We start from the raw sequence: 26,782 nt of genomic DNA, 5'->3' as shown, positions 1-26,782 counted from the left end.
TGGTGTTTTTCTGACATTTTAATCACAACTCCCATCACCTTCAGTGGCCACACTATCATAAGATCATAGGAATTGTAGTCAAACACGAGAGAAAACCAGCAGATGGCAGTTTTTTTCCAATTTCCTTTCTTCCTTCTTTCTTTCGTTCCTTCGTTCCTTTCATCTATCCATCCATCTCACATAACCGTTCACGTGATTCTGTGACCGGAGCTCTCTTGCACAATACTGTACTTGAGCTAAGATGACCAAAATGGAAATCCCTGCTTTGCCCACTAAATTTGACTACACATAATAAAGCCATTTTTCCCAGCACACAGAGCTTTAACCAATATACTGTATCCCCCTGCGCTGCTGTTGAGCAAAAATCCTAAGCATTGCATTCCTGAGAATTTTGCATCAAGTTACTTGAAGCCAGTGTTCCCTATAATTTTTTTTTGGGGTGGGCGGAAAAGTATAGTGTCTGAGCGGCAGTCCCTTTGGGACTGGGCGGCATAGAAATATTAAATAAATAAATAAACGAACAAACAGACAAATAAATAAAAAACCCACCCTGTTTTGCCTCAGAGAATTTCAAAATAAAATACTGTACTGTGTGTCTATAACAGTGAGCTCATAATAGGGCAACTCTATCAATATCAAAATGCCACTTAAATAGTTGAGCTAGTTTCAAACTAGATTTTGATTTTCTTTCTCTCTTCCTTACTCCCATTCTTTTTCTTTCTCTTTTCCTTCCTCTCTTTTTTCTATCTGTTTCTCTCTCTTCCTCTCTCTCTCCTTCCCTCTCACTCTTTCCCTCTTGGCTTCTGGGCAGGTTTGGAAAACTCTGAGTTGATGATGATTTTTAAGTGAGCGATTGCTCACTGCTCAGCTTAGAGGGAACTATGCTTGAAGCTATTCAAGCTTTATTCAGTCTTGCTGTTTTGTCAACACCGATAAAAGGGCTCCACCTCAAATGTTACAACAAATGTTGTAACGCTTCAAAACATGAGGCACTTCCAACTGTGATGTTATCGGCATTCAAATCTTTGTTTGGGAAAAATGCATATTTTTCTGAAATGAGAAGTTTCAGTTTTTGATTAGACCCATATTTGGTGTACAGAAATGGCCCAAATCAAGAGAATTGAGAGTCCTGAGCAAGCTTATTTGTTTTCTGTCCATAACTTGTTGAGGAGTTGGAAGAAATGGGTTTTTTTTCCAATTTATATTCTGACGGTCATGAATAGAGATGATTCTTTGGGGAATGCCTCGCCTTTCCTTCCGGTTTTTGTTCTCCCAATCTTTTCTAAAGAAGCTTAAAAGAAATAATGGTTTCTGCCCAAAAGCAATACAGTAAAAATATTGGCACCAGATGAGAGAATTTCCTGACTTTATCTTAGTGAATCATTGAATTGCAATGGCAGGAGTGTCAGTTTGGCCTAGTGTTACTGAAAACTAGAGGATGGTTTGGGAACTCTGGGACTTGAAGGCCAGACATCTAAAAAGTTGCCACGTTTGAAAAACAATGCTTTAGATGAAGACTGATCAGGCTAGGATTGGGATACCCATTGCAGACAAAACATTTGGCATTTTAGAGAATAGAATATAGCTGGAAGGGACCTTGGAGGTCTTCTAGTCTATCCCCTGCTTAAGCAGAAGAACCAATAGTATTCATTCATGCATTAATGCATTCATTCATTTATTGGATTTATATGCTGCCCCCCTCCGAGGCCTTGGGGCAGCCTTAAACATATAAAGAAACAATATAGCGTCCATAATTTCTGAATGCAAGCTGTTCCAGTGATTATTTGTCCTTACTGTTAGGAAGTTATTCCTTAATTCCAGGTTGTTTCTCTCTTTGATTAGTTTCCACCTCTGGTGCTTTGGAGAATAATTTGACCCCCTCTTCTTTGTGGCATCCCCTTAAATACTGGAGCACCGCTATCATGTAGATCCTAATTATTATTTATTGGATTTCTATGCCGTCCCTCTCCGAGGACTCGGGGCGGCTCACAACATATAAAATATACACAACATCTTAAATCCAATTCTTTTCTTTAGACTAGACAAACCCAAATCTTGCAGTCATTCTTCATATGCTTTAGTCTCCAGGCCTTTGATCATCCTAGTTGGTAGTCTACAATTTTTTTTCCCAAAGTCTCAACCTCTTTTTTGTAGTATGGTGACCAAAATTAGTTGCAGGTGTGGCCTTACTAGGGTTTTATAAAGTAGTACTAATACTTCATGTGATCTTGATTCTATGCCTCTGTTTATACAACCAAGGATTGTATTAGCTTTTTTGTCCGCTGTTGCACACTTCTGGCTCATATTCAAGTGATCATCCACTAGGACTCAAAGGTCCCTCTCAGTGTTACTGTCTTTAAGTCAGGTCTTGCCTAATCTGTACTTACACCTTTGACTTTTTTTCCTGCCTAAATGTAAAACTTTGCTTTAAATATTAAAATTCATTCTGTTGGATAGGGACTGCCCAGTGTTCAAGTGTGTCTAGATTTTTTTGGATCCTGAGCTTGTCTTCAGAAGTGTTGTCTATTCCTGTCAATTTAATCCTCTACTTCTTAGAAACATAGAAACATAGAAGACTGGCGGCAGAAAAAGACCTCATGGTCCATCTAGTCTGCCCTTATACTATTTCCTGTATTTTATCTTACAATGGATATATGTTTATCCCAGGCATGTTTAAATTCAGTTACTGTGGATTTACCAACCACGTCTGCTGGAAGTTTGTTCCAAGGATCTACTACTCTTTCAGTTAAATAATATTTTCTCATGTTGCTTTTGATCTTTCCCCCAACTAACTTCAGATTGTGTCCCCTTGTTCTTGTGTTCACTTTCCTATTAAAAACACTTCCCTCCTGAACCTTATTTAACCCTTTAACATATTTAAATGTTTCAATGATGTCCCCCCTTTTCCTTCTGTCCTCCAGACTATACAGATTGAGTTCATTAAGTCTTTCCTGATACGTTTTATGCTTAAGACCTTCCACCATTCTTTTAGCCCGTCTTTGGACCCGTGGTCTCACCAGCGCTCTATATAAGGGGATCACAATCTCCCTCTTCCTGCTTGTTATACCTCTAGCACTTCTAGGCACTGTTAACTGAAACCCAGATGTTTTCTTGGAGTTTTAAAAAGAATATATTTCCTTTATGTCATCCTGCTTCTTCCATTTTTTTATTTTAATTTTTCAAAGAAAGAACCAGAGCATCGGTGGAAAGCCTCGAAAACCAAACATGATTCAAGTTTACCCATATAATACAATAACACTGTTCTGGCATTTTACAAATAACAATTTTAATAGAAAGTTTAATGAACAATTTTTTTCCCCTAAGACATCACAGGGGGAGGGGGGCACACCACACGAAGGCACCACAAATACACAACACTCAAAGCGCTCCAGACAAGTTTCACATACTAATTCAAAACTGTACCCAAGCCTTGGTCCCAAATCTGGCCTATGAATCTTCTGAGGTGAATTTTGCATTGGTCAGAAAAGTATGTACGGTCTCCATGTACAGGTAGGCCTCAAATTACAACCATTCGTTAAAGTGGCCATTTGAGGTTATAACAGAATTGAAAAAAGGTGACTTATGATTGGTTTTCACAGCATCCCATGATTTAAATTTGGGCGCTTGGCAATTGAAATGTATTTATCCCAATTGTACTGTTCCAAGGTCATGTTTTCACCATTTTGTTAACTTTCAAAAAGCAAAGTCAATGGAGAAAACCAGACTCACTTAACATCTGCAGTGATTTGTTTATAACGACTGTGACAAAAGATTGTAAAATAAAGAACACCTCCCCGACTGCCTCGCTCAATGAGATATTTTGTGGTTGTAGTTGAAGACTACCTGTACTCAAAACCACACACACCCCACCCCCATAGTGAAAGGCAACTGGGGGTGAAGATGGAATAGTGTAACTATTTGACCTTGTAAATATTTTGGGGGTGAAGATATTGGTTACTTTGGAATTAACAGGGTTACTGTTAGGAAGTCTGACCAACTGATCCCAACTAAATTCAAGTTAACCGGACAGCAAATAATTTTACTAGCCATTGTCTATGACAGGGGTGTCAAACTCGATTTCACTGAGGGCCGCATCAGGGTTGTGTTTGACCTTGTGAGACTAAGGGGGCTTGGCCAGGGGGCATAGCGATCTCAATGTCACTCATGTGAAGGGTGCCTATGGCAGCCTGAGTGGTCTGTCAATGGGGACTCTGGTTTCGGCCATGATACCTTCCTGCAACCCTCTGCTAGTAAAAACGGAGCGGGGAAGGCCTCCTGCAGCCCTCGCAAGCTTAGTTTTCAGTTGCAGTAGCCTCCTGCAACCCTTTGCCAGTGATAATGGAGTTTCAGAGGACCACATACAGCTCCCACAAATCCCATTTTCAGCCGTGGCAGCCTCCTGCAACTCTTTGTCAGTGAAAACAGAGTTTGGGAGGGCCACATACAATCCTCCCAAGCTCCGTTTTCATTGGTAGAGGCACTACAGGCCAATAGTTCGCTGTTTCCAGGACTGCCCCGCCGGCCATATCTAAACACCGCCTGGGCAGGATTCGACCTGTGGGCCTTGAGTTTGATACTCCTGCTCTATGAATTGGAAAATGAGTTTCTCTACTGAACAACATGTTATGTGTTTCTATAAAGCAGTGTTTCTAAAACTTTCTTCTCCCAGGAAACCTTCCTAATTTTAAAAATTATGGAGGATCAAAAAAAAAAACCCAAAACCTCTTCGTATGAGTTGTTATTTATCCACATTTACCCTATTACAAATTAAAAGTGATGCATTCATTGCATTTACCACTTCTCACAATTGTTTGATGGGATTTTATTCAATATGAATAAAACTCTCATGCTTATTTATTTGCTTTAATTGGGCAAAATGGTGCAATAATTTTTGAATTGACATAAGGTTATGACCTATAAAGCCCTCTTAAATTGGGGTTTCTTTTTAAAATTAACTTAAATATCAGATTTGTTTATATTGTTTTATTACTGTTGTTAGCCGCCCAGTCTGCGGAGAGGGGCGGCATACAAATTTGATTAATAAATAAATAAATAAATAAACTTATTTGGGCTAACTTTAAAAATTGCAATCCAAATTCAGGACCTATGATTACACCCATGGGATTTGGTAAAGTTGTGGCCGCTTCAGCCATGCTGCTGTGCTATTACAGTCAGCCATGATCAGGTGATCTTCATGGGCATAACCCTGCCTTTCTTCCCACCGATGCCCAAACAGGTAGCCAATGGAGAAGTAGCGGCTATTGGCTACTCAGGAATTGAGGCTGAAATCTGAAATATCTTAATGGCAGTGGTCAGTGAAGGAAGGACAAGGGAGCAACAGGGATGGCTGCTGCTGAGATAGAACTGGCTGGAGATCTCTATGGGTGAGTCCTCTTCCTCCCTGAACGAAAGGTAAGAATGGGAAGTTTTTCTCACAATCTATGGTTACCACTGGCTCCACTCCTCCCAGCAAAGTGGCAGGTCTTTCCACAGGTCAACCAAGGAAAAGGAGGGACCCTGCTGAGGCTTATGAGGGGAGGAAAAATGGTGCCAGTCTATGTGAAAAAGAATGAGGCAATCAGTTACAAGTTGCTTAATATTACATTATTTTTCAACACAGGTGGACAAATAATTTTGATTTCGAGGATTCCTGAAAGGGTCTTGAGAGACTTCCAGAGATCCTAAGACCACAAGTCTTAAAGTTGGCCAGTTTGGAAACCTCTGCTTTACAGACACACAAAAGCTTCTCTACCCAAAAGTTTGGACTGGATATTTGGGGGCAGGGGCTTATAAATTTTAAGATAGGTAACTTAAATATTGGGACAATCACATCCAAAGGAACAGATCTTGAAAAATCATTTCTACGGATGTCATGACTGCTGTTTTTCAGCAATAACAACTATATCTACTCAAACTCAGGTGCCATCAAGTCCAAAGAGACTTATACTCAAGTATGATTCTCCTTCACACATCTTGATGAAACATGATTAACTATGATTCATTGGGGGGAGGGGAAATACACCCTCACGTACAATTCAATGAGTTGGCTCAACATGCTAAGCCATGGTACATAAGCTGCAACACATTCCCATAACCACAGTCAAACAAATCACAGGATGGCTTAATTATATTAGGAGAGCCCAACTTCACACTGAAGGGGTAGGAAAATCAGGCTGCTCCACAAAATACTGGCTCACAAATTCTTGCACAGAAAAATTCCTGTGCTGGTAAGAGGGCAGCTTAAAAGAGATTCAAGATTTGCTAACCGAAAACATATCTAATGGGCTTACCGAAAGAAGAATCATGTCTACCCAATTTGATATGATAACAATAGCACATAGATTTATATACCGCTTCACAGTGCTTTTACAGCCCTCTCTAAGCAGTTTACAGAGTCAGCATATCACCCCCAACAATCTGGGTCTTCATTTTACTGACCTCGGGAGGATGGAAGGCTGAGTCAACCTTGAGCCTGGTGAGAATCGAGCTGCAGACAGAAGTAGCCTGCAGTACTGAATTCTAACCACTGCACCACCACGGCTCTATAAATAAGAGATACAGGCACATATACATACACAAAACACATACACACACATTAAAGTGGCAGGCCATGTTAGTCCCCAGGCTGAACATGCAGGGTGTTCACAAAGACAGACCATGCTGGCCTTATCTGGAGCATTATGGTCTTCCCATAATGATGACAATATAGGGGAAACAATCCTCTCTGCCTGATGCCACTTTTAAGGGTCACCCAGGTTTCTGCAGCCAAGATATGGTAGCGCCAGCCTTACGGGGACACTATTAAATGGGCACTGTCCGGAGGCACATTGATATGGCAAGTGGCAATCAGGATGCTGGAAACAAACCTTGTCCAGCTAACTTGGAGACAAAGAAGGCTCTTTTAAAAAAATCCTGGTACAGCAGACATGGGGTAGAAACTGTTTAAGTTAGAGGGAGAAGTGGTCCCCTCCTCTAGTAGACAGTACTGTATGAATTGGTGGGACATTCACATCCCACTCAAAGCAGAAGACAAAGTTGTATGATCTTTTGTCTTCAAAAACCTTTAGCGTAGGCACCGTCAACATTGCATATCTTCACTTAAAAAGCAGAAAGTTGCCTTGCTTCCGGGTAGTCATAGTCACTGTTTTAAAACCATCAAAAGGAGGAAAAGCCCGCATTTAATGTACTTCCCTCCCCTCCCTCATAATTTCAAGGCTGCACGACAATATGGCACGTTGAAGTGAGGCCCTTGACACTTATGTCTATTTTTCATTGGAATCCTGTGGGCCTTTCTGTCCCATCCTCAACAGCATTACTGAAGATAAGCTCTTGCCAAGTTCTCCAGAACGTTACTTTGGGCAACCACAGTAATAACCAATAAACAAAAAAGCAAAATCCTGAAGCGTGTAAGGCTGAAGTTTCCATTCTTGGTATTTCCAGTTTCAGAAATGCAGGAAAAATCCTCTATCCAAGATTTTGAAGAGGTATAGGTGGTCAGAATACAGTATATGAGATTGGGCGGCCTGGTGGCCTAATTCAGTACAAAGGCAGTGTTTTTGATTTCAACAAGTTTGTAATCCAGCTGTATCACAGTGCAGGGCAAAGCATGCTATGAAAAAGAGGTTTTCTCACCTGCGCCTTCCAAATGTAAATGAACATCAGTCTCCATTATCCCTAGGAAGCCAGAGGACTGCTCATTTAATTATTAGGTTCATATCCCACCTTTACTTTATACAACTGTTATAGAGGGCTGTTCATTTAACTATTATTAATTTAATTATTAGATTTACATCCCTCCTTTTTTTATGCACAAAGTGATGTCCATCAGCCTCCTACCTTCCTGACACCTTAGGATGTGGGCCTGGACTGAAAGAGAGCAACTGCCCTTAAGTCTCTCAGCCAGATTTCATATTTTATGGAGTTTAGAATACAGGTAATCCTTGACATATAACAGTTCGCTTAGTCACCATTCAAAGTTGCAACGGCACTGAGAAAAGTGACTCGTGACCGCTTTTCGCACTAAGCGACCATTGCCGATGGTCATAGGATCAAAATTTGGATGCTTAGTAACCGACTCATATTTATGACAACTGTAATGTTCCAGGGTCACTTTTTGTGAACTTTTTATAATCCAAATCAATGAGGAAGCCAGATTCACTTAATAACCATGTTATTGAGTATCTGCAGTCATTTCCTTAAACAACTGTGGCAAGAAAGATCGTAAAAAAGGGGGGGAATCACTTAATAAATGTTTTGTTTAGCAACAGAACTCTGGGTTTCAGTCATAGTCATAAATTGAGGATTACCTATATCAGGGGCAATCTTAAACCTCAAAGAGCCATTTGGATCAAATTTCCTAGAAAAAAGAATCACAAATCTAACCCTAACCCTATTTCTTGAGCGGCCACAAAACTAGCATATGGATTTAAATTAAATATTCTGGTTTCTTCTGAAACTTTTCTGTTCTTGGATTTATCCATGATTGGCCTACTGGGGGTCAAAGAGGTCAATAAATCACATGCCAGTGAGTGTCGCACATTGGCAGTTGTGACGCCTATTTTGAGTGACAGGAGCCACAGCAGAGGGATGAAAGAGCCATACGTGGCTCCACACCTGACCTATATCTAAGAGGGAAGCTGAAATCCGTTAACATCCGGAGGGCACCAATTTGAAAACACGTTGCCTAAGGAGGAAGGCTGGATTTGATACTTCTGTGCATCTATTTTTATTAAAAAGGCCCGGAGAACATGTTTTACATGAATTCTGCCTTTCCGAAGAGCTTTCGATATTCCACAACAAAAAAAGGTTCTCCGTGTTTATCGGCCATGAGGTAAGGACACACAGTGTGGGGTCAAGCAAGAAACGGACAGGATGCCCGTTTCCAAGGAGAAAAGAGAGGTGCATTCTTTAGTGTTTTTGCCAGAGTCCTTTCCTTCGTTGTTTTTTCCACAGAAGGAAGCGTAGAACCAAGTCTACTTCAACTCTTATTGCGAAAGACCTCCAATCTGAAACATCAGCCCAAATTCACCTTTGCTGCAAAGCAAAACAACAGAAAGGCACAGGCACTGTGGTGACATTTCACAACCCAAGTCATGGAGAAGGCAAATCACCTTGATCTTTTACATCCACTCTTAATGGGTTAAAAAAATAAAATAATTTTTTTTTAAAAGACCGAAGTAGAAGATGTTGGCTAACAGGATCTTGGCTTCTCATGCATCTTGCAGGTCCGGAATGTCAGAGAGGATCATGGGAGAGCCCAATTGCAGTTCTTGTTGGAGGGACTCCATGTCCGCAGGATTCATGCGATGGACTTCCAACCAATCAGCGAGAAGCGAGGCCGAGAGGGGGGCGGAGTCACCTTGGCTAATAAAATGAAGTACAAGAAAGAGAGACCAGGAAATGGGATGAAGACAAAGCAACGGACAACAATACAGAACCCTAAATAATCTGGATGAGTGTTTCTCGGCAACTCTATGATGTGGGGGCGGGGGCGCTAAAGTCCATACAAGAGTTGCTAAGATTGAGAAACACTATTCCAAGTAAAATCCTAGAGCAGTGCTTCTCAATTATTTTCTATTATGCACTCCCTCTAAGGAAAAAATAAACATTTCACGCACCCCACAACTCTCCACCGGGATGATTTTTACAATATTCAGCACGTTTTTGCTGAAAAAACCTCAAGCGGCTTATCAGCATGATTGGGATGTGATGTGTTTAAGTGATGCCTTAATTTATTTGGCTTCATGATGTCTGCTGCCAACATTTTTAGATATAGTAAACATACTGGTTTTTCCTCGTCTCCCACCGTAGTCACAATGAAGCCAAGTGCTACATAAGCTTCATCAGCCTTAGCTTTCAGAAAACTTATGTTTATCTCATTATATCCATCTCTCTCCCCCTTTCTTTTCATCTCTATTAAATATTTTTCCATGGTGTCTTAATAGTCAATGTGGCAAAAAACCAAAATGTTCCCCGGGTTATGCACCCCCCTTGGCTTCGCTCCACGCCCCCTATTTGAGAAACACTGTCTTCTCCAGATGAAATTCTATTCTATGGCATGAAGGCAGTTCAAATTTAGTGATAGCTGCTACAGCATAGCTTTTGATGGAGCCCAAACCACTGTAGGCCTGAGGAATTGACATAGGAAACAAAATTATAAGACAAATTATATTATTATTCCACAAATGTACCTGCTGCTTCCTCTTTTCCCCACAACAACCAACCTGTGAGGTGGCTTGGGCTAGAAAGAGAATAAGTAGCCCAAAGTCACTCAGCCAGCTTTCAGGCCCATGGAAGGCCTAGAATTCAGAGCCTCCTGGCTTTTAGGCCAGCACATTAACCACTATGCAAGCTGACTCTCCAAACCCCACCAAATGTAGGAAGAATGGCTGTTGCAGAATAGGGGACAAATTTATCTCATCCAAAATGGCCACATTTGAAAATCCTGTCAAACCAGCCATCCACAAGATGGTGCCTTCCAGATATGTTGGGCCTCATCTTTCATAATCTTCATGAGATTAGCTAGGTTTTGCTGTGGCTGAAGGGGAGCGGGTACCAGAAGAAGATGGATTCCAAGTAAGCATTGTTACTTGTCAGATTTCACTGCTGTCAGACCTTAGCTCCTCCTTTTCTTACATCTATCAAAAGCAAGTAAGTAAATTCTAACCTACCTCACTTCCGGTTCGCTTCCTCCTGCAATCCCAACCGCCCCCCCAAAAAAACCCCACATGGCAATGCATGCGCAGTGCTAGAAACGTAGCTGCTGCATATGCATAGAAAGGATTTTTTTAAAAAAATATATCAATGAAATTCCAAAAAAAAAGATGGCGGTGCGGAACTGGCACCGACAGAAGGGTTATAGTGACATCATCATGACATCACCAGCAGCTTGCTACCGGCTTGGGCAAACTGGTCCGAATCAGGAGGAACCCACCTCTGGCCAAGTTACTTCCTGCTGCCCACAAGAAGCTAGTTCCAATAAATGTAAACATTTGTTCCTGAATGCATGTATTCTTCCATTGATTCCACAACACAAACTTCTCCCCACAGAGCCCCAACAAACAGGATGCATGAAACACCGTTCACCTTTCTCTGTTCTCTCCCACCATGTCAAAAGATTGATTCAGGAATTCTTCCAGGTCAAATCCAACCCCGTAACCAGCACCGCTGCCTTTGGGTGTTCCAGAGAAAACAGGAGGCAAAAGATCTTCCACCTGGGATGAAGAACCAATGTAAATTAATGTAGGACTATCAACAATTTGAAGACAAGAGACTCTCCGTACAATCTTATTTCTGCATGAATAGCCTAGTTCTGAGATGGAGAACCTACAGCATGCGTGTCACAGGTGGCACACGGATCCATATCTGCTGGCACATGAGTTGTTGTCCTAGCTCAACTCCAGCGCACATGTGGGCGCCGGCCAGCTGATTTTTGGCTTGGACAGAAGCTCTGGGAGGGCCTTTTTGGCCTCTGGAAGGCCTCCAGGGTAGGCAGGAACAGGTGTTTTTGCCCTCCCCAAGCTCCATGAAAGTCTCTGGAGCCTAGAGAGGGCGAAAAATGGGCCCACTGGGCCCATTGGAAGTCAGGAAATAGGGACCATGGGCATGTGGAGGGGTGTTGAATAAGGATGTGGGCACGCACATGCGTGCAATAGCGCATATGTGCACTATTTCAGCACCCAAGGAAAAAAAGTTTCGCCATCACTGGCCTAGTTACTCAGTTGTCCCTTGCACTATAAGCAAACCACCCATCTCCTCAACCTGATACCCTAAAGAGAGATCTCCTCAGTCAATGCCTTTTTTGGATATACCTATTGAAAATTATGGATGTTAAAGCACATCTGGAGCACAGCAGGAAAAGGAAAAGACTAACAAATAAAAGGAAAGGAGGGAAAGGATAGGTTCAAAGAAGCCAGCTCAATTTAAAAATGATCAGAAGTCAGAGAGACAAACAAGTTTAAACTTGCTAAATTCCTTTCGGTAGGAGTGGAAGGAAATTAACGTTCTCCAGACCTGATCCTGAAAAAAATAATTTGATTCAAGGCGTTGTGTTGAGCGACACACACAACAAAGAGGACTGTGCTTCTTTCTTGGGCTGCACGAAGGCTCTTGCTCCTCTCTAAGAGAAACTGTGCTGCCACCTGCACAAAACGTTGTAGGAATTCAACTATTGAGCATCCCGCAAAAATGGCATTAATTTTGCCACGAGCATCTTCTAGAGATGAAAAGGGCTCCCAACTCTTGTGGATTACAGTAGAATAGAATAAAAATTACTTTATTGGCCAGGTGTGATCAGACACACAAAGGAATTTGTCCTGGTGCATATGCTCTCAGTGTACATAAAGGAAAATATAGATTTGTCAACAATCATGTGGTACAACACTTAATGATTGTCATAGAAGTCAAATAAGCAATGAAGAAACAATTAATATCAATAAAAATCTTAAGGATACAAGCAACAAGTTAGAGTCACACAGTCATCAGTGTGAGGAAATGGGTGGTAGGAATGATGAGAAAAAACTAGTAGTAAGGGATTTTAGGAAGGGCATAAACATTAATACGCTGACATACCCAAGCCTGCTAATATCCAAAGGAAGAGCCCCTCAAGGGGTTTTACCTGAGATTTTGACAGCTGCTGGGTTACCACGTTGATATCAGGAGACTCTGAAGGTAGTCCTGACGCCACCTGGGAGTGAACTGACCCTCTAGTTTCTTCTGCGGACAATCCCTGGGAAGGAATTTCAGGTTTGCCCATCTCAGGTGGGAACAGAGGCTGATCTGCCTCAGTTCTCGCCACAAAATTGACAACCGGTTCTGACAAAGGCCCAGCCGGTGCCACCTCAGGCTGACCAACAGGCAGTTGCCCAGATACAGCCCAGTTCTCAGGAGAGACACTACGCCAAGCGTTGAGGGCTGTCACTCCATACGGGCCTTGAAAGATCTGGTTCGGGGCATATTTGACGTTCAAGAGGCACTCGGACTTGGCAGGGATGGCTTTGGGGCAAGCCGGGGCGGCCACCACAAAGGGGGCTGTCTGCGCTGGGAAAAAGCGAATAACGTTGGTGTTGGCGGCCTGGACAGAGGCTAGCTCGGTCCCCACCGGGACAAGGGTGAGCTTGGGAGCAAGGCCTGGTGCCGCTTTGTCAGAGAAAGCCAGGAATTCGGAAGGTGCCTGCGTGTTATGAGGCGCGGGAGTGACACATGTCGATGCACGGGCCTGCGGGGGCAAAGGCTTGGCAGCAGGAATCGAAGGCAGGGCGTGACTGGCTGTATTTTTCTGAGGTTGGACTGTGGAACCATTTTGGATTGGCTTGCTCTGGGTGCGGTCCACCATCTTGGTCCACCGTTCGAGAAGGTTCCGGTCGTTCTCGGTCAGCATGTCCTTATGTTCCCGTTCCTTCTCCTTCTTCTGCTTCTCCCGCTCCTTGGCCCGTTCCTGGCGTCGCTTCCGTTTCTCCTCCCTCTCACGCTGGCGTTCCTTCGCCGTTACCGGTCGCCGGATATCAGGAGTTTCTGAGACGGAGGAAGGTATGTCTGCAGGACAGAAGAAGACAGCGGTACTCGTGAGAAAGCAATCCGAAAAGTAAAGATGGCAGCCACAAGCACATTGTCAAGGCCACACTTTTTAAAAAAAAAAAAAAAAACCCATACGCATCGCAGATTAGGATTACTACAGCATGTAGTCCCAAAGGTACTTTTTTTCAAGGCCAAGCGCTTATTTCACGGTTCAAAAAAATATAAGACAGGGTCTTATTTTCGGAGAAACACTGTAGTTTCAAGCAACCCAATCACTAAGATGCCATGTTACCAAGATGCAATATTATATAATTTATGACGACAATGTGAAAAATAAATTCCAATCACTTTTTGTATGTAAAGAAATGTAAACCGGAGCTAAGGAAGAAATTGAAATTTATTGTAAATAATATAACCCCCTAAATGGTGGTGGGGTTTTATTGGTGATGGGCACGTCTTCTTTTATGTATTTTTTTGTTTGTTGTTAATTTAGTAAATAAACCAATAAAAAAATTATTTAAAAAAAAAAAGATGCAATATTATATACAATGAATATTACCATATTTTACAGAATATAAGACACACCTTTTTCCTCCCTAAAAGAGGCTGAAAATTCAGGTGCATCTCATACTCTGAATGTAGCTTTTTTTTCGAAGCTTTTTTTTCCAGCCCTAACTAGGTGCTAACAATGTTCCCAGCTCTTACCGCTTGCAAGCTCTGTCATTGTTACTCTCTCCAAATAAGGTTTTTTTTAAAGCCCTAACCAGGGGATAAAATAATGTGCTGAAGCTGACCTGACTAAGGACACTAGCCTGATGGATACCTGGTAAGCAGATTCTTTTTCCCTATTTTCCTCCCCAAAAACTAAGGTGTGTCTTAAACTCCGGTGGGTCTTACACTGAAAAATTCGGTATCTGATTCTCTTTTTTTAAGCCTTAAGTTTCTTCTAAAGGGTTACTTAATTTTTATTTTGGATGAAATTGAAAAGGAAATTGTCGACCTGCAACCATTCACTTAGGGACCGTTTGAAGTTACAACGGCCTTGAAAAATTTGACTTGTGACATGCAGTAGTTTTCACACTGAAAACTGAGCCGGGGTGGCACAGCAGGTAGAGTGCTGTACTGCAGGCCACTGAAGCTGACTGTAGATCTGTAGGTCAGCGGTTCAAATCTCATCACTGGCTCAAGGTTGACTCAGCCTCCCATCCTTGCGAGGTGGGTAAAATGAGGACCCGGATTGTGGGGGCAATATTGCTGGCTCTGTTAAACAGTGCTATTGCTAACATGTTGTGAGCCGTCCTGAGTCTGAGGAGAAGGGCGGCATAAAAGTCGAATAAATAAATAAATATAAATAAATAAATAAATAAACTACTGCAGCCTCCCCAGGGTCATAAGATCAAAATTCAGGCACTTGGCAACTGGCATGTATTTATGATTGTCCCAGGGTCATGTCAACACCATTTGCAATTTTCCCAGCTGCCTTCCAACAAGCGAAGACAATGGGGGAAGCCAGATTTGTTGGATACCCTTAATAACTACATGATTCGCGCAACACCTGAGTCCCCCCCCCCCAAAAAGAAAAATCATAAGAAAGGGGGAAATCAATCATTTTGCTTAGCGTTGGAAAATCGGGGCTCAGTTGTAATCATAAGTCAAGGACTACTTGTATATCAGAGAAGCAAGTCAAACAACATAGAATTCGTCAATGTTTCTGGCTTTGTGGACCAGGTGGAGGGGGAGAGGATGATTCCGTGCAAATGATTAGAAAGCATATGTGCAAATACACAGCCTCCTTGCAGGGTACACACCACTCATTTTAATGTAACATGCACGCATATTCTCCTACCACTCCAGCGTGAAGGTGCGTGCATGTGCACATGACTGACAGCCGTTTCCTCGGCCTGGTTACAAATCCCTCACCGCCCACAGGTTGGGGACCCCTGAAACTGGGTTACCTCCAACCTTGAGGCCTGTCACATCACTTCCCAGGGCCAAACCTGGAGAAACCTCACCTTTGTTCTTATTCCGGAGTGCAGACTGCAAGATGAGGGCTTTGAGAGCAGCCTTGGTGTCATCTGAGATGGCGCCTTCCCGCTTTGGTGGGGCCACCGGGGCCTCCATCTCAGCCTTTACTTCTGGCGGCGTGACAGAGGAAGCCACCAGAGGAGAGGTGAAGTCGATGGTCTCCGTTGGGTAAGGCATGGGAGAAGCCATTGCATAATCATCATCGGCACGTGGAGAACCAGCACTGGGCATGTCGATATCGTTGCAGCGCAGGAGCAATGCCTGGTTAGTGGCATCGTCCAACCCGCCGTCCACCATGGCTGGCCTAAGAGCGGGCTTGAAGCTGATCTGCCGCCGGATGCCTTCCCGGCGTTCATGGAAGTCCTTGATTTCCGCCACAATGGTCTCCTTGATCTGTTCCTTGGTGAGCACCTGTTTGTCAAAGTCAAAATCGAAAGCTGGTACGCAATCCGGCTCGTCATCCGGATCATGATACTTAGACAGGAACGGGTGGTTCAAGGCCTCCAGTACGGAGATGCGCTCGCGTGGGTCAAAGCGGAGCATCTTGGAGAGCAAAGACAAGGCCTTCCGGTCGGCATTCTGGTAGAGGCTGTCCCACGGCACTGGCTGGCGCGACGGCAAGCTCTGGATGTAGGCACGCACCCGGTCAGCACCGATGGAGTGGACCACTTTGGCGGGGGGAGTGCCTAGGACAGTGATAATCAGCTGCAGTTGATGGATATAGTTCTTCCCAGGGAAAAGCTGCTTCCGCCCGAGCATCTCTGCAAAAATGCACCCCACCGACCACAAATCTATAGCCTGTGTGTATTCGTGCAGAGACAACATCAGTTCAGGGGCTCTGTACCAGCGGGTGGCCACGTACTCTGTCATGAAGTACTTGTATTCAACTGGCTTGGTGCAGAGGCCTCGGGCCATCCCAAAGTCACCGATCTTCAGCTCACAGTTCTCATTGATCAGCAAGTTGCTGGGCTTGAGGTCTCGGTGGATGACATTTGCCGAGTGGATGTACTTAAGGCCTCGGAGGAGCTGGTAGAGGAAGTAGCGCACGTGCTCCAAGGTGAGAGGCTGTGACGAATGAATAATCTGGTGGAGGTCACTCTCCATTAAGTCTAGCACCACATAGCTGCCAATGCGGGGTGGGAGATGGGGAGAAAGAGTATAAGACAATGAAAAAGTGAATCTGTACAATATTTGATGAATACCATATTTTTTGGAGTATAAGATGCACCTTTTTCGCTCTAAAAGAGGCTGAAAATTTGGGCGCGTCTTATTCTCTGAATGTAGCTTTTTAAAAAGTTTTTTTCCAGACCTAACTAGGTGCTAACGATCTTTCCAGCTCTTACCTTGCAGGCTCTTTCATTGTTACTCTCTGCGAAGAATGTTTTTCCAGTCCTTGCAGTAGGTTTTTTTCATTGCTCTACTTACTTACTGACTTATTTAACTTGTATGCCACCCCTCTCCATGGACTCGGGGAGGCTCACAACATATTTAAAAAACCAGTATACATTTAACATTTAAAACCCAATTAATATAACTAACTATTCTATAAACCCTGGAACATTAAAGATCATTCGTTCACATTCAAACACAAGAATACATCACAAATAAGAAAGTCGAATTGCCTTTTGAAAGAAGCACCTTTGGAATATATGATTTTTAGTTTCTCACATTAAATATTAAAAAAAAACCACATAGCCATGACCTGAATGATTGAAAATCTCCGTACACTTTTAAATAAGTCATATACTTGAAAATAGGCAGCTACATAAAAGAATTAAATAAGATGTAAACTAATTTTTTCAAAAGTACCGATGGGTAACTTGTGGCCTCAGGACTCTTTGTGTAACCTTCTGAGCTCACACTGATTTAATCAGCTTTCTACAGGAAGAGATGAATTGTTTTAATTCATAAAGGCTACCAGAATCTCAGACCTGGCTAGAAGGCATGGCTAGGACCAGCTAGTATTTCCTAGATCTACCAAACTTTTAAGACAGACACTTACACGGACTTGAATTCGGCATAAGGCACAGAAGGTTTCAGGATATCCTTGATGGCAATGATGTTGTCGTGCTTGAAATGCTTCAAGATTTTAAGTTCCCGCAGGGTACGCTTGGCATTCATCACAACGTCAAAAGCATTTGGGATCTTCTTTATCGCCACCTGCTGGCCTGGTAAGAGATGAGGTGTGTTATCTCTCACATTCTCCAAATCACAAATTTTGTTTCCTGTTCACAGGTATGTCACTCTTAAAGGTTCTTAGGTACATTCTGACAATCACTGGGTGGGTTTTGTTTTGTTTTTAATTGGTTATATACTGTTAAATCTAATAGTTTTTATTGGACAGAGGCTTTGGGGAGTGTTTTCTTAGAGCAACTTTTGTTTGTTTGTTTGTTTGTTTTCCTTTTAAAGTACTAACCCCTCCAAAAAAAGGAACAAAACACCAAAAAAAAAAATACAGTGGACACTCTGAAATGGGAAAAAATGCATTAAGTGTTTCAGAAACAAAATTTTAAAAATACAATAGAAAAAGGAAACAAAATATAATATTGATCTAATGTGCATATCATTAAAGTGCTAGAATAGAATAGAATGGAAGGGGAAGGGAATAGAATAGAATAGAAGTAGAATAGAATAAAAGTAGGATAGGATAGGATAGGATAGGATAGGATAGGATAGAGCAGGGCAGGGCAATAGCAGGGCAGGGCAGGGCAAAATAGAATAGAATAGGAAAAGGAAAAAAGGAAAGGAAGGGAAGGGAAGGAACAGCAATGGCATTTGTTTAACACCCCCCCCCACACACACACATACCTATCTCAAAAAATCTGATCCAATCATATAGAAGCCTTGACTTATGACCGTCATGACTTACGATGGAAATTCCGAGCTCTGCTATGGTCATAAATCAAGGATTAGCTGTACAAAGCAGAACAACTACATTATTCTTGTATTCAGACAGTTTCTGAATCTAACCTAAACTTTTTATGTGATTTGGTACCTGGGCATTTCTGTGGGCCCTTATGCCAAGGGTCTACTCTGCATATATACAGTATATAAAACTAAGTCTCTTTATTTCCCAAACTCTGGTAAGTCTTCACCGACTGGCATAAATCAGTTCCTTTGGGATTATGTTTCCTAAAATCGCAAACCAATATGAGGAAAAATTGTAAAACTATAGTCAGAAAAAGCTGGCTTTGATCCAGGCATCAAGCTTGATCATGTCACAGGCAAAAGCATTCTGAAGAATTTTACTTTAACAGAAAATGAATGGCCTGGGCAGGAAATCCTTTCTTCAAAGCATTGTCACCATCAGTGTATTGATAAGAGAGACATACCCAACAACATAGACCTTAAAACAGTGGTTCTCAACCTGGGGTTCAGGACAAACAAAGAAATAAATAAACAAACAAACAAACAAACAAATAAATAAGGGAAAAAATTCCCTTCTTTTTTATTAAATGAAATTAATAATAAAACAAAACCAAAATCTATTACTATTAAAACTAAAACAACCAGCAAAACCAAAAACACAACTATTAATAAATCCATGCTTTAAAATCTTCATTTCTTAAATATTTATCATAATATTATAGTAATCTAATAATACTATGAAAATCTATCTGAACATCAATGCATCAATTAATATATTTCCATATTTACTTTTCATTCAATATTTCCAAGCTCAATTAATTTTCAGGGACTTGGCATTTACTATTATTAACTTTCATCAATCTTCTACATTTCCAAGTATATTTTAAATTCATAATGCAAACTCATAAAATCATACAGTACATATCATAAACCCCTTATTTATCCTATGTATCTTTCATTAATTTTACCTATGTAATTCTATATAGTTCTAAAATTCTAATCCAATTTTACGAATACATCCTAATATTAAACAACATCTAAATATATCTTTTACCATCATTCCATAGTCAATCCATATTTAATAATCAGTCATCCCTCCTCAAATTTCTACCACTCTTGCCAAAGGGAAGAAACCATGTTGTTTTTCAGTAGCCTGCGTTTTTCTTTTGATATTTGTTATTTTTCTTTTTAATTATAAGTTACCAAAGGTTTTTACGCAGCTGAGAGACATGAAAATTAAAGCATATTAAGAAATTTGATGATTTATATTGTTTTGCTGATCTTAATCTGCAGTAAAGATTTTTTGGTTTTTAAAAAACCCACCATATTTTGCCTCAGAGAATTTCAAAATAAAATACTGTGTCTGTAACACTGACCTCAGAATGGGGCAACTCTGCTAAGTATCAAAATGCCACTCAAATAGTTGAATTAGTTTCAAACTAGATTTTGATTTTCTTTCTCTCTCTCTCCCTTTTCTTTCCTTCTCTCTTCCTTCCACTTTTTTCTTTCTCTCTCTTCCTTCCCCTCTTTCCTTTCCCTCCCTCTCCTTCTCCCTCCCTCCCTTTATATTTCTCTCTTCCTTCCTTCCTCTCTTCCTCCCGTTATCTCTCCCTCTCCCTCTTTCTCCCTTTTCTCTCTCTTCCTTCTTACCCTCCCTCCCCTCCCTCCTTCCTTCCTTTCCACTTCTCTTTCCCTTCCTCTCTTTCCCTTCTCCTTCCTTTCTTTCTCTCCACTTCTCCGGCGGGCAGCTGGCTTTACTGACCGGCGCAGGGTTTTCCTGGCTCCAGGGGACAGCTCCCAGCGCGGCGACAGGGGAGGAGGCAGAGCTCAGGGCCGAGTCCGGGCCCATCGCCCCCGGCTCCAGGAGACAGCCCCCAGTGCAGTGGCAGGGGAGGAGGACAACGCTTCCTCCGACGCCACGCAGGTGTGTATCAGAGCCGGGGCAGCCTCAGCTCTGGCTGCCGACACCAAAGCAGGTAGGAGTGGAGAAGGTCCTCTGCGCGGGAATTCAAAATTCCCGTGCTGAGAGGCAAGAACCAGCGCGCTGCGCGCTTTGAGGGAACACTGCTTGGGACCCCTTTGGGGATCGAACGACCGTTTCACATGGGTCGCCTAAGACCAAGGGAAAAGACAAATCTCCCATGGTGTTAGGAACTAAAGCTTCTATTCCGGCGTCTTGGAATATATTTTTACAATCCAACCAATCAGGCGTTCACAGTGGCAGTGTCCCTCTGACATTCCTGCCAATTAGCTTAAAGCTCTGTTGGGAGAATTGGTGCTAGACTTATGGTTGGGGGTCACCACAACATAAGGAACTGTATTAAGGGGTCGCAGCATTAGAAAGGTTGAGAATCACTGCCTTAAAACATCAAAGAGGAGTAGCCTAGAACCAGGAGATTGTGAGTTCTAGTTCCACCTTAGGTCTGAAAGTTGGTTGGGTGACTTTGAGCCAGTTATCAGAAGATTGTGAGTTTTAGTCCCACTTTAGGCATGAAAGCCTCCTGGGTATCTTTGGGGCAATCACCGGGAGACTATGAGTTCTAGTCCTACTTTTGTCATGAAAGACAGCTGGGTAACTCTGGGCCAGTCACTCTCTTTCTTGTGGTGGGGAAAAGTGTGCATGTGTGTATGTGGTGGTTAAGTGAATGCCACTGCTGTTATGTGAATGCAAAGGTCATTAAGTGAATGAATCCAACTCATAGGATTGTTGTGGTTGGTAAAACAGGCAGTCACTTTGACCACAAACTATTTTTCTGTATATATTTGGATATATCAGGTGATTCAACATAAAAAAATATTTAATCCCTCCCCTGTTTCAGCTGATACAGGGAAAACCTGTGGCCTAGAGATTAAAGCAACTGCCTGATAGGCAAGCAGGCCAAGTTCGAATCTCAGAAGGGTATGGTTAGCTGATGAGAACTAAATAACTTGAAATAGCTCTGTTTGTTTGTTGGATTTACATGTCACCCTTCTCCAATCTCTCATTTCTTTATCAGTAAAAATGTTATATATATATGACGGTCTTGGTATATTCGGGTTTCTTCCTGTGTAGGATTTGGAAATTTCTGGCAACGTTTCGACGTTTCCAAATCCTACACAGGAAGAAACCCAAATATACCAAGACTGTCATACCTGTACCCGTGAAAAACTACGAAAACATATATGTATATATAAAACAGGGCACGAAATTGACTTTGGAAAAACTAAATTACTTTCCAAAACAGAAAATTTATACAGAAGAATTACCAGAGAAGCTATAGAGATTGGGAAACGCCCCCTATGCATAAATAAAAGGGATGATACGTCCCGCCTACCAGAGATTTGGAAACCAGCCTTAAACAAAAAAACATATCAGAATAATCACCATATCAATCTTCCAAGTAAGTGTGATTCCACCAACCAATCAAATCACTAAAACATAGTCACCCAATCTATTTGCTACATTCAAACCAAATCTCCACCCCCAACACTATATATAAGGAAGAAATGGCAGTTACAAACATTTCATATTTACAGCAACACGAAGCTTAAAACTTCAGCCTGATGATGGTGAATGTGATTTCACCGAAACGTCGCATAGACACTCAAAATATTACACGGGGCAAAACCCGAACTCAGAACAATCTACATATACATACATACATACATACATACATACATACATACATACATACATATATAAAAATACATAAATATGAAGTGGGATAGAAGTCCAATAATAGTGTTAATCTGTATAGTTTGTTACCTGTTTCAATGCTAATACAAAAAAAAATCTGCTATCAGTAAATTATAGATAGTCCTAGACTAGTTCAGTGGCCTAATTGAAACCAGAGGGATGGGCCAACTCATTACAGCTACCTCGCCACAGCCAACTCACCACGGGGCAAGAATTTCATTAATATCGAAGAAATGGTGGAACAGAATCATTAAAGAAAGGATGCCAAAGGAGGGACAAAATGAAATGTCAATGATAAAAATTAAAAATATTTTTTTACATTATTTTAAATAATTGAATTGTTGAAATGACCCATAGTGAATTGTCCCAGGGTGAGTTTACAATTATTATTATTGTTGTTGTTGTTGTTTTGTTGTTGTTGTTGTTGATGTTATTATTATTATTATTATTATTATTATTATTATTATTATTAAACTTCAGATCGTGCAGAATGCAGCTGCGAGAGCAATCATGGGCTTTCCCAAATATGCCCATGTTACACCAACACTCCGCAGTCTGCATTGGCTGCCGATCAGTTTCCGGCCCCAATTCAAAGTGTTGGTTATGACCTATAAAGCCCTTCATGGCACCGGACCAGATTACCTCAGGGACAGCCTTCTGCTGCACGAATCCCAGCGACCAGTTAGGTCCCACAGAGTGGATCTTCTCCGGGTCCCGTCATCTAAGCAATGTCGCCTGGCGGGACCCAGGGGAAGAGCCTTCACTGTGGCGGCCCCAGCCCTCTGGAACCAACTCCCCCCCAGAGATTAGAACTGCCCCCACCCTCCTTGCCTTTCGTAAACAACTTAAAACCCACCTCTGCCGCCAGGCATGGGGGAATTGAGATCCTCTTTCCCCCTAGGCCTTTACAATTCTATGCATGGTATGTATGTATGTATGTTTGGGTTTTATATTAATGGATTTTTAATCATTTCTAATACCAAATTACTATTGTACACTGTTTTATTGTCGCTGTTATACAAACAAACAAACAAACAAACAAACAAACAAATAAATAAATAAATAAATAAATAAATATTATTTAGATTTGTATGCCGCCCTTCTCCGAAGACAATGGCGAATTGGCTGCGGAGAATTGCCAAAAACCCGGAATCAACAATTCATCATTAAGCAACACAGTTAAGCGAAAACATGACTGTGTTTATGATGCGATCTTGCTTCTACTTTCTTTCAGTTTTAGAAACATGCTACAGTCATAAGTGTGAAGCTTGGTTGCATAGTTATTTTTTTCATCACAATCATAATCATAGCTGTACGAGGCAGTGGCTAAATAAGGACTACCCATACACATTAATATTTCAGGGTACTAAACGCAAACTTTGCAGAAAACACCACACAGAGATCAGCAAGAAATATGTTATTGATACACTCTGCTAGCCAAGGAGAATTCCTCTATGCCACACTTCTATGCAGGGGAGAAACCACACAAGTTCTTAACAGCCACCCGGCAGAAAGTAGTGTGCAGCTCTCCAACTTACACACCTGTGTCTTTGCGCCGTGCTGAGCTCACTACACCATAGGCTCCGGTGCCAATTGTTTCAATGACTTCATACTCATCTCCCACTTCAAAGGTGACATCAAATGACCGGGCCTTCAAAATGGCTAAGTTCTTCGCTGCCACCGTGGCCTGATGGGTAGACTCCTGCTTGGGTTGACTTTGAGCTGCTTCCTCACCCTCGTCTTCCAGTGGTGGTTCAGCCATGGTCCGTCACTTACAAACACAGAAAGAGAGAGACAGAGAGAAGCACATACAAAGAGACAAATATGAATTATGAAATCCTGTTGCCCAGGCCAGGGGTAGGCAAAGTAGGCTCTTTTATGACTTGTGAACTTCAACTCCCAGAAATCCTGAGCCAATCATGCTAGCTCGGGAATTCTGGGAGTTGAAGTCCACATGTCATAGAAGAGCCGACCTTGCCTACCCCTGGCTCAGGCCAAACATTCCAAGAGGTTATTGTCCAGTGCCCAACTTCCCATTCTCATTTTGGTACAAGAAATGTAGCAGGTGTATACAAAAGGCAAGCCTTAAAACACTGTGCGGCTGTTTAAGGTAACCCAAGATAGCAATAGAATTTAGCAGATAATGAACAATGAAAGGATTTAGGGCCAAGTAGAGATATGCATTCATTCATTCATTCATTCATTCATTCATTCATTCATTTATTGGACTTGTATGCCGTCCTTCTCTGTGGATTCAGGGCGGCTCACAACATATTAAAAAAAACCAATATGTATGCCTTATCAGAGAATCAGTATAATTAAGGTGGGTGGAGATTCTCAGTCACTCACATCATGGTTGTCCCAAAGATTCTTTTTTCAGGAGGCAACTGGACTTTCTTGTTTTTTTCTTTTGAAGACTTTCACTTCTCATTCAAGAAGCTTCTTCAGGATTTATACTCCTTGCAAACAGCTGGTCAAGTAATCCTGAGGACACCTCCGAGTGTCTCCATGATTCTCCCAAAAATGCAAATGATCAGCTCTCTGCAAGGTGTATAAATCCTTCCATTCCCTACCATCCAGTGGAGCTGAAGAAGCTTCTTGGATGAGAAATGAAATGTCTTCAAAATAAAAACAAAGAAGTCCATTTGCCTCCTGAAAAAAGAACCTTTAGTTTATTACTTTTTATTTATTCAACTTCTATGCCATCCAATCCTGAAGAACTAGCTAAAGTGGTTAAGGCAACAGACCAAAAACCAGAAGAGTTTTTAGTTCTAGCCCCATCTTAGACCCAAAGCTGGTGAATGATCTTAGGCAAGTCATCCTCTCTCAGTCCTAGGCAGAAGGCAAGGACAATCATTCCCAAAGATCTTGCTAAAAAAATTGAAGGAACTAGTCCAGGCAGGAGTCAGAAGTAAAGACTTACCATAAAAAAAATCTTTATTATTTTGATAAAGTCTTGGTTCTTGTTGTTTTAATTTGTTTGTGGTTTCAGAATCTATTATGAAACGTTTTTATCCAGAAATGCTATTCTTTATTCTCTGAGTCCTCAGTGATTGTAGGTGGGCTTCAAGACATACCAGTTTTCAAGTATGTGCCAATCTTGTTATAATTTAAGCACAAGTTTGTGTTTGTGTTGATATTCAGGAAAGCATTTCAAATCTCGGACTAATTTCTCCTGAAATACTCATTGACTACCGTATACAGTATTATTTTATAGGCTTTAAAGTTGCAAATTTGGAATGATGGGCAGAATGACAGGCAAAATATGAGCATGTTATATCAATAGATGAAACACATAATTGAATGTAGTCCATCAATTGTTTCTCCCCTGCTCCTTTGTAATTGACCTCAATTAGCTAGCTATGCAGATTGTGATGGGTGAGCCATATTTTTTTTTTAAAAGCACAAAAGGAGAGCATACAATTAAGAGCAGATAATCAACAATCTTGCCCAAAAGCAGGCATTGCAAGTTCTTTGTGACAAAATTCAAGTTACTTGCAACTTGATAATTCAACCTATTGAGCGTCTTGTAATAAAGTGCTGCACTGTGTAAAGTACTGTAGAAAGAAACAAAGCTTGAGGAGAGAAGGTGAAAGGAAAGTTCCTTTTTTAATTTAGGAAGGGTAGAGCAAACAACTCATCAGTGAGTAGTCTTCCGCTTAGGTCCTTCTAACAGGGAAAATAAAATAGGGCAGACTGACAGTTTGAATCTGCCAGCCTGAAATGAAGAAGAATCTATTGTGAGATGGAATGGGAGGGGGAGCATGGAGTTGTCCTCCTATCAATCAAAACACAGTTATCACAGAGATTTTAGAGAAGAAGAAAAAATATCCTCCCCACATCCCCCATCAGTTGTCTGGACAGAGTGTGCTTAAAAGGGGACTGGATTTGAAAGGAAAAAAGGGGAAAGTGCCATTAGCCAATTTTATAGAGCAAGATTGTCTACAGTTGATCTCTCCCCATTTCTAAGAGGTTTGTAAGGGGCGTACAAAAGCGCACCATTGTGTCTATCATCCCTGTCCTACTGTCCTCTTTTATCTTACCTTTTACAGTACTTATGTTATGTTTATACAAACTATTGTCCAATATATGTTTGACAAATAAAATAAAATAAATAAAAGGAAAGGAAAAGCCTGTCTTTGCAGGAAGGGAGTCGGTATGGTAGTTAACGCACTTGCTCAAGACGGGAAATCCCAAGTTCAAATCCACCCACAGCCCTGAAAACTATCCCGAAGTGACTTCGGATCAGCCACATTCACTCCGCCCAACTGGACAAAGAATAGAGGGAGACCCAACCCACGCTGACTTCTCGGACAATGACAGCAATCGGGGATCTTACGAGGAAGTGCTGGGGTAGAGCGGCCAAGCTGAATGTGGCCAATGGGACAAAGCGTGTCATAGGGAGGAGAATAATAAGGAAAGGGCTGCGGGTGGGGGAGAGAGGAGAGGGCTGGAGAGGGTGCAAAGCAAAGAAAAATGCTATCGCTGCCCAACCTCCTTCCAGCTGGAAACGTCTCCCACTAAGGAGGATAGGAAAGGAACGCGCGGGAAAAAGAGGGTCCCCACCTGCCAAGATGAAGCACCGAAGGTCTCAGGAGGTGGACAACAGGGGCGGTTCCCTCTCTGGTACGCTACTCCCTGTTGATGATGATGGCTCGCCCGGCTGGTCAAGAATGCCCGGATGTTACGGCTCCGACT

General features: G+C 41.9%; 2 protein-coding genes across 2 annotated transcripts in view; both read right to left on the bottom strand.

Moving 5' to 3' along the window:
• LOC139154145 (zinc-binding protein A33-like) overlaps window positions 1-7,669 on the bottom strand; it is a 27,584-nt gene extending 19,915 nt beyond the window's left edge. The window contains exon 1 of the mRNA XM_070728577.1: window positions 7,633-7,669. Within this exon, the coding sequence (XP_070584678.1) occupies window positions 7,633-7,669 (37 nt within the window). The remainder of the gene's footprint in view (window positions 1-7,632) is intronic.
• On the bottom strand, window positions 7,554-26,782 carry MAPK7 (mitogen-activated protein kinase 7). Its single transcript, XM_070726799.1, has 7 exons — window positions 26,651-26,782; window positions 23,627-23,855; window positions 17,543-17,708; window positions 15,528-16,663; window positions 12,617-13,533; window positions 11,086-11,213; window positions 7,554-9,363 (listed from the first exon to the last, which is right to left on the bottom strand). The coding sequence occupies exons 2-7, from the start codon at window positions 23,844-23,846 to the stop codon at window positions 9,210-9,212; spliced, it is 2,721 nt and encodes a 906-aa protein (XP_070582900.1). The 5' UTR covers window positions 23,847-23,855; window positions 26,651-26,782; the 3' UTR covers window positions 7,554-9,209.

This window comes from Erythrolamprus reginae, chromosome Z (genome assembly GCF_031021105.1).
Source record: "Erythrolamprus reginae isolate rEryReg1 chromosome Z, rEryReg1.hap1, whole genome shotgun sequence".
NCBI lineage: Eukaryota > Metazoa > Chordata > Lepidosauria > Squamata > Dipsadidae > Erythrolamprus > Erythrolamprus reginae.
The sequence above is the reverse complement of the archived record's forward strand: the minus strand, read 5'-3'. Positions and strand labels throughout refer to the sequence as shown.